Here is a 13,002-nt window from a genome sequence, read left to right on the forward strand (position 1 = left end):
AACATGGCAATTGATGTTTCAAAAAAATCTGAGTTACAAGTTAAAATACATTTCTAATCTATTTACAGCAAATGTGATTCAGTTGTATGTTTACTGTCATACAAACATGATATTTCGTACTAATTATTTTTTCTCAGGTGCTTCGTTTCAGGGTTATTCGAGGAATTGTTGTAGTTCCCATACTTTTCATGCAATGATAATATCAAAATGAGCGATCAGATATCGCTTTATTCAATCTGACTTATGAAGTTACTTCAATAATATTTTGACATTAGACTTTTTATAGCAACCATAACAATTTGTAAAACAAATATGAAATCCTTTAATATTTTTTTCAATAAACAATAACATGAGCTACTTGTTGTAACAAGTTTTTGTTTTCCTATGTCACGATTTTTTGTTTTGCCTATGACCGAAATGAACACCATTAGAAAAGTATATAAACATATTACTTCATTTTATTGCATTAGTATTTCAAAATGTCCTCCTCCGTAGCCGAGCGGGTTAAGGCGTTCACTCGTCTTGAGATCGTTCGCTGCGGGACGGCGTAGGTTCGAATCCGGCTCTGGTCGGAATTTATTCGGCCTACGTATAGGGCCGGTGGCAACCCACCATCGTGAGGAAATTGGGGAGCTCCGAGTGAGTGAGCGTAATCCGGTCACGGAGACCTACTATAACGGCTGGGGATACGTCGGGCCGACCCCCCGACTATTCCAATACCGGTTGAAGATCTCCACGCTTAGAGGTGACGAATGAAAGCGTGGGAGGGAGACCGGCAGTCGGTAGGTATGCCTAGGCCCTTCATGGGCGGTTGCGCGACGGATTATTATTATTTCAAAAAATAAGTTCTGAATCAGGGTGGCTACTTACCGGGTATTTCTTGAATTCCAGGAATTATGCATGAATTCTGCTTGAATTTTTCTCTGTAGATGTGAAAAATTTCAACTTATTAAAATACCAATTCCATTGAATTTGTACATATTTATTAATGACCTGAGACAAGTTTTTCACAGTTTAGGTTTTACTTTTTTTTCGAGGAAGGAAAAGAAAGCTGCGTGTAAAATAAAACAGAATTCTCTCAATTCGTTTGCTTTGTTAGTGTCCCTGCAGAACAATCTATCTGACAGACGGAAGATTATTGCAAGATAAAATATCTTGAAGTTGATTATGTAAATTTGAAATTCTTATAGAATTAACAATTTTTCGTAGATTACTATTTCCCCTAACATTTGTGACTTGGGGTTGTAGATGTATTTCTAGTCTTGAGTATGTGAAATGGCAAGTGTAAATTCCACACCTTAAATGAAATACATGTATCGTTCAATTGAATTGAATTATAATTTTTCGATTTATTGGAACCGCAGTTATACTGTTAATATAGGTATATGTGGGTGAGTGATGAGAGACGGTAAAACCGTAGTTTGAAATTATAGAAAACACCTGTTGTGCCCTTGAATTTTTTGAAAGTTCGCCTTGAAAACCTGGAATTATACTTGAATTTTACTATGGTCCTAGAGTGGCCACCTTGTGAATGGTTGTGATTAAAAATAACTTCCTTATCTCTATACGGAGATCAATTTTTGTAAAAAAAAAAATGAACAGTTCTTCAGCTTCACATTACCTCACACACAGAGAGATCGAGGCTCTATTTATTACCCCAGAATTCGATCCACAAATGCATATCTTGATACAAAAGAGAAACATAGCTGTGTTACGTAGACTATCCAAATTGTGTACATTGGCAATATTAGGTTTCTGTGGTTCAATAAGCAATTTATACATAAGGTTGATTTCTCTATTTTAAAGACAACAAGTATGCCCCTTGTAGCTTTCTGTTATATTTTTCTTTAACTCAAGATAATTGTAAAGAATGATTTCAAATATCCATAGGGCTTATGTTTTTTTAAATAAATTTCACTCAAATTTAGTTTATAGATTAAAATAGTTATAATTTCGAACTAAGAAGAACACATATTTGCAATTAAATATCAACAATAAAAGAATTTGCTTTCACCAAAGTGACAAATATAAATATCAAAGTTAATTAAATTACAAATAGGTAATTAGGTCAACTATAAACATATAACTTTTAAAATGTGCATTACAGATTTATGAAAGAAATATTTGATAAAGAAACTAAACAGTTCCAAGTCATTGATATGATTCAGAGGAACATATCACATGGTTCCTCAAGTGCAATAAATTTTTGACGTTGCATGTAAAGCATGGTATCTTAAATGCGGATACCCAATTGAAAATCAAACCAATTTCTATGTGACTACAGTTATTTATATTTAGTAGAAGGAAAGTATAGGCTTCTCTACTAGATCACAGTTCACATCCAGGTACGAGAGTAAAATTTATTTTGAAACTGCCATTATGAGCACTGCTGCATGTACACAATGGTATCTACAGTAGATACCACATTTTACGTGAAATAGAATATACGTGGCCATGCACAGTTTTACTCAGCTCTGCATGTGTAGCCTCTTCATTCTCCTTATTCTTTTTTGGTGGTACATATTCCGGGTCTTTATGGCGTTCTCATCTTCGCTGTGGCCTAAATACTCTGGAACTTTCCGAGACACTTAATTCAGCAACCCCTGTTTTTCCACCATCTATACTTTACACGAAACAACTTGTAGATACCATAACTTAAAACATGTCTAACTCTGTTATCTGTTGATGAAACAAAACAAAACGAGTACGGTTTGACTCCACTTACGATGTCACTTCCCATGTTTTACTCCCGAGCCCTTCAAGTAAGAGCTTGTTGAAAAAAAAAATATGCAGGTGTTTTGACAGTTATTCTGCTGCTAATTCAATGATGTGTACTAGAAATGTATAAAGTGAATTTGTAAGAAAAAAATCTATTATCTATTGCATATTGTAGCTCCATTGGTATGTGTTACGTTTTGATTTGTGCATGATGAACCAAGACTGGATATACTATAATATTGGTGTTCATAGAGGTGAAATAATTGGCTCAATATTCACCATTGACTAAATTTTTTTATAGTGTGTTATCATTCAAAAACTTCAAACAGTAATTTGGTTATTTACACGATAGTCGAGATATTCAAATCCAGATAAAAGTTTTATCTGAATAAACTTATTATTCTGAATATCCCAGAAATTAGCATTGCCTGGATATCTTATCTGGATTCCTTGGCCACCTTTCCATAATACATATTTTTTTATGTAGTAAAATTGAAAATTATATAAAAAAAATAATTGGTGTACTGGCCTACATGATGAAATATTTCTTCACTTTGTAATTTGTAATAGCATGAAAGTCTGAAACACTATATTGCGACAAATGCATGTTTTTAAACTGAAATTGCATGCCTTCAGCTGTAACGTGGATGATGTTATTTTTCAAATGTCGAACCTCCACAGAAATGTTAACTTGGTGCTTGACATATTTTGAGCATGTGTAGTATTGCAACACATTTTTTTTATTTTCGTGAAACGTTAACACATATCCACCCATTTTATTGCAGGAACCACTATTGGATAAGTATAGTAATGTTGTATTTCAGGAAAATCTATTGGATGGCCTACCAAACTGGCTTGATCGTCTGTTTGAAGGTACAACTCATCGATATCACATCAATTATTGGCCAGATTTTCCCCTAAAGTAAGTTAACTTGAAGAAGAATGAAGTCTCTATAGCATTGACTCTGAGATGGTACATTCAGGGTTGGCTAATAATATGTGTGCTACAAGTGCTATCCTAAGTCGACTAAACACACGATTCATCCCATTGTAAAGTGCACGATTCCTCCCCCTCCTCTTAATTCAGAGGCGACTTTTGTTTCTGATTTTCCACCACAGAGATCTTAGAAAATGTGCCTGTATTAGAATGATTATTTCAAGTGATATAAACTGGTGCCATATGCTACCAACAAGACTGCGATTGTTTCTAAACCAAAGACGGTTGTTACTTGATAAATTTTATGTGTAAATATCATACTTGTAAATACTACCATATTATTTCTTTTTTTACATTTTTGTTGTTGGAGTGTACATCTTGCATGTTTTATTTGTCTGTTGATTTTAAAAAATATAGATTATGTGTGACAAAAAAGCTTTAAAGACAGAACGTTAATTGTCCTGTGTGGATATTTTAATTTTTTTACGTTGGGCATATTTTTAGAAAAAAAAATATGATCAAGTGCTGTTTTACTCAGAATACTTAATGTAAACATGCATTTTTTTGCAGTGAATGTTGTTAATAGTAAATATCAGTTTGCATTGCATGTTAGAGTAAAAAGATAGTGGAATGAATATTAATTCAGTGTTGCGGCCAGTTTTTTGCACAATTTATTTTAATTTTTCCATTTAGTTTTAGTGTACTGTATTAATCTTTTCCAATTGTGCCATGAAAGTTGCTTTCATTTTGTGAAAATCCTACACTAAAAAATAACTATACCATTTTGAGGACCACACTTGGGAGGCAGGCTACATTCTCTATTCAGAATTCAGAACTTTGATAAATTACACTATTTAACCATTGTGCACAATCGTTATCATGTTAGTTTCATATTTCATGAGAAAATTTTCTTTTTAAGTTAACAGTATGTATTATCATGACTAATAAAATATTGTGTCCTCTCAGTTTTCTTTTAAATAATTGCATATCACACATTCCACTTTCTTCTTATTCTTATTGACATTAAAGTATAAAAATAATTATGAAGGAACAACATGCGAACTTGTAACTAGGTAGAAGTTAATGTGTTGTTAATGTGACTAATACAACAAACTACCTGAATGAAATTAAAATGTTGTTCCGTGACACTTGGTAATCGTGTCATTTAATTGTATTGCTTTAAACTGCAGTATTTTCTCTAGAGCTCTCTGTTGTTATACTATTAAGCGTTTCCATTCCAATGGAAAAGTAATTCTAGTACATTTTTGTAATCTGTTAATTGATGTGGAATGGAAGACTGATAAAGGTAATATTATGGAGCACAAGATTAAAATATACTAATTTATTGGCTGTTGTTCATTGTTGTCCACAACATGTACAGTTAACTGGAAACATGTTACAAAGCATGCAGAAATGAAAGTAGAAAGCAGAGTCTGAAGGGGGCAATATCCTTACCTATCACATTTGCCCAAATTGAAGAGTTATATATTATCTGAACAATGGTTCTGGTGATTAATCTTTTAAATTATAAAACTCACATAAGAGGTAAAGATGCACATGCTTTCTTCAAAATGGCTGCAACAGAGTAATGTTTGCAAAATTTCCCCCTTTACCCAAACTAGCATTTTTCCTTCCACATTATTTAGTTGGTTTTTTTTTTACTTCTAAAAGGAAATCCGTGGACATTGATATATTAGTTCTCTTCTAGGAAACTGAAAATTATTGTTAATATTTTAAAATTCTGTTGGTTACTATTAAAGCTGGCATTTAATTTGTATGAACTGTTGCAGCACCCATAAAATAGACGCAAAATGTAGTGTCAGATTTGAAGTATCTAAAAATGTAAGCTCACCCCTAACAGGCCATAATGTTGCTGAATGTAAATAGCATTTCAAGATAGCTTATTTAGTGAAAATACAGCTAAGAGGAGAGTGTTTAAAGTTGTTTAGATTTCTATATTTTCTTTTGTATGTGTATGCATATTTATTCCCTTCCCAACCTGACTGCCTTGTTGGAGATTCTTGGTTCAACTCAGAGGGCAGGTGATCTCTGGGACGATTCAATGTCCCTGCATTAAGTAGCTCTGGCACTCATCCAGCCTCTCATTAATGGGTACCTTGGGGTAAAGGCAGCTTGAGTTTGGTGCTGCTCACATCACCTCTGCACACCTCTGTGCTAACATTGCATGCTATTATATAGCTTTACATCCCCTCCCTAAAAGAAAAATTATATGCAAAGCATATAATCTTGCAAGTAATGCCAATGAAATAGTGTTCAAGATGTGATTGAAGTTTGTATTTAGGAACTTTTTTATTATGGCTTGTAAGTGTTGTAATACTTTTCTTGAATTCTTGGGTTGTTTGTCGACACTTTTGAATGTGCTTGTGAGGATTTCTTTAATAAAAAAAAAGTGTTTTCGTGGTAATTTCTTTTGAAGTAAGATATTTATAGGTAACTTAAGAATGCATAGAAAAAGGAAAATTTGTGTGTGTGTAATGCAATTATGTGCAGCTGAATTTCTCTCTTAGCATGGCTTTTATGTACAGCATAATTCTACATTAATGCGAAAAGAAACCTATACATATGGCTTGTTTATGCCATTGGGTATTAAAAACTCTCATAAAAGTGTTGTTGTAAACATAGAATTACAATAGTATAGTTTGATGTTTCATTGTATAGTTCCATCACTTGGAATGTGTTTTTCTACATTTGAGAAAAAAATACTATGATGTAATTTGTTATCCATACATTGAAGGTAGTGTATTTGATGAAATGCATATGTACATACAAATATCTGCATTGATCTGCAGAATATATTACATAGTTGTTAATGATAAATAAATTACCATGTAATTACCTATTTACAAGAACCAGGTAAGACTTGGTTTAGCTTGCTGCTTAGCGGTGAGTGATGATAATAGATAACACGAGATGAATTAATGCAGGGTAAGTAAATAGTTGTTTCATGTACATAATTATATTTCTTGATCATTGTAAAGTCTCTGCATTCAGGATAGATTTGTGCATGGAGAACAAAAAAAAATAGGCACACTATCATGAGCGCAAGAAAGGCTAGTGTTTTTGACATAGTACATTTTAAATTATCAAAAAGAAGGGGGAACTTTTCTAAAAAATTTTAAAAAAACCTGTTGATGGGAGTAGGTTTCAAAATTCCAGTGCAGTTTTAAAATTTGTCATAAGCCGAAAACACTTAATTCTCACGGTAGAAATATCTTATACTGGAAGTGAGAATTTTGTACCTACTTTTATAGCTTTTTCTTCTATTTCATATACATCTTCTAGTTTACTTGTACAACATCGCAACTCTGATTCTTAGCGTTTTGTTAGTACTAATTACCAAACATAATCAAAAATTCCCAGCAGCATGAAAGTCTGTACTTTTCTGCCACTCATTGTATTAATTATGAAAATAAAGATATTAAATCCATGATAATGAATTTGAGAGTAAGCTCCTGTACTTTTTAATTCATATATTTTTATAAATGCCTTATAGGAGTACAACTAAAAACAAAAAAGTCCTTCTAGATTAGACATTCATTGCTCCAAATTAACATGCTACAATTTATACTGATTAAAAATATCAGTTAAATTTAATCATTATTAGACACTGGAATACAATTGAGGCGCTCAGAATAACATCATCAGATCCCAACCGACCTTGAATTTTGAAATACAAGTATGACTATACTGCTGCCACCTACCTTTCATATGCTGAAGTATCAAAATAATTGGGATATGCCAAAACTCTCATATTCCACCTTTAAAATTAATCCGTAAGGAAAATGAAAATTATCAGTGAAAAAATGACATCCCAACTGTGTGTGCTTTTGTTTGTCTGCTACGAGTTTGGTGGTGTTGTAGAATATGGCAGCGTCCATGACTGAGTGTGTTGTTATGCCAGAATCTCCGAAAAAAAAAAGGTAACAAAAGAGTAAAAAAACTCAAGTGAATGGGTAATAAACAAACGGAAGTTATGAGTTATGCAGAAACAGTTAAAACAGTATTAGTTCAAACTTTGTCATCAGAAAAGAAGATGTTCATGGTGCTCCTCTGCTTTTACGTAAGGTTACTCCATTGACAGTCCCCGTGGCAGAGTGGTTAGCACATGCGCTATGATGCCAAGGGTCCCTTGACAGTCCCCGTGGCAGAGTGGTTAGCACATGTGCTATGATGCCAAGGGTCCCGGGTTTGAATCCTGGCCTGGGCACGGATGTTTGCAAGTGTCCATTCATCATATCATCACTCATCCCCATCTTCGCAAATTTGCCAAAAGTGGCACAAGAAGTGAAGTAAAATAAAGCAAATCAATCAATCAACTTCCATTATTGTAAAATGAGTTTATCTTATTCTGACATTGACATGCATCAAACAGTTAATTTTAGGAAAAGAGGTAAAACTTTAGATGTTTCATTGTTTTAAGTTACAGCAGAAGTACAGTGAACAGAGAAAAATTAAAAGAAAGCTAAATACAATGACCTGATGCAACTATTGAAATATATACTACCTGTCTATCATGATTTTTATAAAAATGTTCATGATAGTGCTGATGTTGAAGAAGAATGTGAAAATCTGGGAATGGAGCTGGATTAATACAACACGTTAAAGGTAAACTCGATAAATAAGTCTTACCTCATTTTTTCACTTGTGTATATTTTTTCCTAGTAAACGGCACAAAATCTGTGAAACTATTAACCACAATGGTTCAAGAATTTGCAGATGAACTTGAAAAACCATATTTAAAAGAACCTAAAAAAATTGCGTGGTAATGTTAAAAATCTCGAGTTTTGAAATTAAACAGAAAATGTCATTTTTCTCAAAATGAACTTTGGTTGGGATCTGCCGTTATTATTCTGAGTGCCTCCATTGTATCAGATTTTATTTTCCAAGGTTAATCTAGAATGTTTTAATGGAAATCAAGTTGAATAAAGTATTCTATATAGATTCATTGCAAAACATTTTTTAAAATTATTCCAGAAACTATTGGATACAATGATCTTAATAAAGACAAGGATTTCTTCTGCTTAAATCCGTAATATTACTTATAAAAATAATTATTGCAAAATGATTTGTGCCAAACTTTGATGAATTTTGTCTTTTTTGTATTATTCATAAAGATAAATGAAAATGTAGGTCTGAGCCAATATTTTCAGATAAACTGGCCCACTTGGTAGATTTGAACATGAGTGCACATATACCAACCAGTACTTATGGGGATCTTATCAATTGAAGCCTATTTTGAGGCATTATAATGTAAAATTATATTAAAACTGCAACCACATGTTCTCTGAAATATACGGAATCATTTATGTGATCATCATATTGAAAGAAAAGAAATTGAAATAATTAATTTTTCACTAAATTTTGCATACGAAACTTGATATAAATGAGCTCTAGTGGCTCAGACCTAATAAAAAACTCTCAAACAGGCTTTACTTAGTGCTAGAAGTTTGCAGAAAAGAATTTAGTACTGAACCCCCTCCCCCCCCCTTTCCACAAATAAATATTCACTAAAATTCTTAGAGCTGCATTAGTGCAAGTATTTAATACATTTTTTAGCCACTTCTGTATCTCATACGTTAAGCTAGTGTACTCCCGCTCTCAGTTTTGATTTAAGGGATGAGAAATGTTTGCAGAAACATCCTGTTTTATTTATCAAGGTGAGAATTACTCAGAAGTCTTTGTGTAATGTTGAGGGCATGATCTCTATATTTCAAGAATAGAATCTGTATACAAGTTGTTGTTTTTTTGTTTGTGCGTGTGTTGGAATATTTATTCTTCTTACCACAATATGATTTTATGGGGTTTATTTTGTAAAGAAATTAGAGTATAACAGATACCTTATTTTGGATATTTTTTAGTCTGGGAAAAGCTTAGTACTCCCTCTGTCCCATAATTATAGTCCGGTATGCCAAAATGGTAACTTTTTATTTATGTTCTTTTGGATACTTGATCGGCCAATTTGTACTGATCCTTGAGTAATAACGTTGTATGACTCATTCCTGTGTTTCATTTTCTTCTGTATACACAAGTGTCACAGTTTGAATATCGGACAAGTATTTTGTGACCACAAACAAAAGTGTACCGGACAATAATTATGGGACAGAGGGAGTAGGTAGGAATCATAATCAGTTGATAAGTAATCAGAAAAATTTCGAGTAATTATATCAAGTTATTCATATTGCAAAACAGATATAAATTCCTAACTTGTGTATAGATGACAAATCATACAATCTATCTGTAGACATTATACCTGATGCACACAGACCAAGATTATCGTAGAACTCACAAACATATTTGTGCAAATAAGTCTTTTTTTTTTTTTTTTTTGGACAACGTAACACCCTTTTGCACAACCATGTGGAGAATTCAGTATTTTTACAGTTGTTCGTGTGAACACAAGCAAAATTCTTGCACATAAAACGTACATTTCTGAATATGTTGCTTTTTTTTAAAATTTAAGAAGATCCCATGAATATTCTGTAAGTGTTGTTAGAAATTTAAAATGCTATATCTTGGGCATCCTTAGTAATATTAGATTACAATCTTGAGTTGTTTCCCTGTGTTCTTATTTTCATGTTAATTATATTGCTGTGTGTGGATGGTATCAGTTTGGTTCTAATTTTAAAATATTTTCCCCACAATTTTATATTCTTTAGAACCGAGTATCATAAATATTTTTACTTTCATTATGTATGATTTGTATGCATGTGTATATTCCAGTGGACTGATTAAATTTTTCCTTTTACAATTTGAGATGGAACTGAAAAATGTGTACCTTTAGTTAATACAGTAAATTTTCTTCCTAATGCTTGAACAAAGTAGGACTGCCATGCCAAAGCCTTTGGAAGGTTTTCAAAAGGAAAGAAAAGTGTTCTTTTGTTCTTATATAGTGCTGTTTACTGTAATGACTAGTGACTAAGAAATAAACCACCATTATAATTCTGAGTTCTGCTTTGTTAATGCAATCTTTGGTTACCTGCAAAACAAGGCATATTTGTAACTTTGACAACTGATAACACAGTGCAAGAAATTTGAACTTTGTGTCTTGCCGCGAGATGAAAGAAGGTGTTATTTACTAAATCAAATACGCTGATTACAAAAATTAAATCAGAAATGTTCAATCACGTACCAATTTTTCTGGAAAAGATATGCCACATGTACCACTTAGCCTATATTTCATGTAGTTAGCAATATATTGTAATTCATGAAAAATAAAGTAGCAACTTTCCAGACACTTGGAAACTACTCCATTACAGTACAGGAGGATCCTGTAGCTGGATTAAATACAGATATGGAATAAAATTAATTGTTTGTATTACAAAACATAAAAAAAGGTACGAGAAAGCTGCAAAAAGCTTGAAATGTACCTACAAGTTAGAAACGTGTCCGTTTGTGGGTGGATGGTGAAACTTTTTGTAGGAGTGTCCAGCATTAATCTGCCAAAAGGTTTGGTGACCATCTTTCCATGTCAGCGATATCTTGGTGAAATCGCTCACCATGTTGGTCACTCACATCTTCGAGATTAGGCGGGGAAAAAAATCCAAATGAGAATGCAGGAAATGTACGTATTTTCAAAGACATGTTGCACCCCATAGCCTTGTACAGTCCAGCATGTGTTCCGTCAGTTCCCTGTAATTGTCAGACCTGACATTACCCAAGAAATTGTGCATACATCTTTGATGACAAGACAAGCTGCGTTCTCAGTATCTGTCAGCAACTCTTCAAAGGTTATGTCTTTCATGAAGTCAGGAATCTGAGGCCCAATTGAAACACCTTCTTTAATTTTTGCAGTACTAATCGCAGGAAATTTGGACAGTAAAAATTGAAAACCCCTGCCATGTTTGTCCATTGCTTTCACAAAATTCTTCATGAAGCCCAATTTCAGATGGAGCGGTGGTAACAGCACACTGTCTTTGTCAACAAGGGGTTCATGAGAAACATTTTTTCACCCTGATTGAAGCTTTCTCTTAATGGCCACTGTTTCACTACATAATGGTCTTTTCTTGCCCTACTGTCCCAGTGACACAAGAAACAGCAATGTTTCCCAGCACAAGCCCCAGAACTTTGTGATCACCACAGATTTTCCATTTGTGATTCGAATAGCGAATATACTTCAGAAGTAGTCTCATGTTCTCGTAGGTTTCTTTTAACTGAACGGAATGAGCCACTGGTATCTAAGGTTTATCGTTTCCGTTATGCAAGAGAACAGCTTTGAGACTAGTTTTGGAGGAATTATGAATAGGTCCATTTTTCCGGATTGTGAAGCATTACACATTCTGTAACTGCCCTCTCTGCATTGAGAAAAAAGTGGAAAGACCAAGCTGTCTTGTACAGAATGATATACTAGTGTTTGGTTGTAGCAGGGTTTTTTTCTTGTTGAAGACGAGACCCAAGTAATTCTGCTTGCCTTTTTGAAAGATTCCGATCTCTCACAAGATCATTCAATTCTGCCTGTGACAATGATTGTGGTTGGGGCTGTGATGTAGATGGCGTGTAATCAAGATCTTCGTGATCACTACTATCGTCTGTTTCATCTTCCAGTGTCCATTCCACTGGTGGTTTTGGAACTGGAAGAGAATCTGAATGCAGAACTGGGTGCATTGCAGATTCCAAATTTGGATATGAAACTGTGTGTTTTGATTTACTTGATATTCCTGTTACTTTGATTAAACAAAATTAGCAATCTGTTATGTGGTCTAGGTTTCTTTTACAACTGTGGTACGGCAAATGGCATAGATGGGTGGGTTCCATGCAACCAGCCCCTTAAATAGCGGGAGCAACGTGAGCAACAGTTCTGTGGTGTCCAACACTTACCCTCATCTACCTTTGATTCAAAATACAACTCGTATGCCTTTTTGATGAGCAGAGAAATGGGATGGCTTTGCTGCTTCGTTGTAAACTCACCACACACATAACAGAAAAGGTTTGATGAATTAACACACATGCTAGACATTGCTGAACACAAGAACACGCATAAACAGTATTCTTCACGTTAGGGGATTTGCATGACACACACTGCTTGATCCCACTAGCAACTGACTGATGCAAATAACTGCAACTAAATTATACCACAATCAAGTGGCTATCTATCCCTTCCCTCTCCTATGCAATGTCGAGCCCTAGGAACAGGCTGGGCTGATACGCGCCGCAACAACAACGACATGCAGTCGTGTGCTGATAAAACCGTGTTTCCAGAGAAAAGTTTAGGTGATAGTGGAAAACTGTTTTCACTATCATCATCATCAGGGCACTGAACTCCATAGGATTCACATGTTTTTGTTCTGCGGCAATTTTCATTGTCGCACAGTGTAATTTGTTAACTGTTG

General features: G+C 34.0%; 1 protein-coding gene across 2 annotated transcripts in view; it reads left to right on the top strand.

The window, feature by feature from the left end:
• The window catches only part of l(3)80Fg (dnaJ homolog subfamily C member 16 l(3)80Fg), an 82,575-nt gene extending 77,902 nt beyond the window's left edge, over positions 1 to 4,673 (top strand). The window contains exon 13 of one of the 2 annotated variants that reach the window (XM_083120534.1): positions 3,504 to 4,673. In XM_083120534.1, the coding sequence (XP_082976660.1) occupies positions 3,504 to 3,644 (141 nt within the window). In that variant the 3' untranslated portion in view covers positions 3,645 to 4,673. The remainder of the gene's footprint in view (positions 1 to 3,503) is intronic. The other variant, XM_083120535.1, reaches the window with a different exon arrangement.
• The last annotated feature ends 8,329 nt before the right edge of the window (positions 4,674 to 13,002 follow it).

This window comes from Lepisma saccharinum, chromosome 4 (assembly GCF_977018435.1).
Source record: "Lepisma saccharinum chromosome 4, izLepSacc3.1, whole genome shotgun sequence".
In the NCBI taxonomy this organism is placed as follows: Eukaryota; Metazoa; Arthropoda; class Insecta; order Zygentoma; family Lepismatidae; genus Lepisma; species Lepisma saccharinum.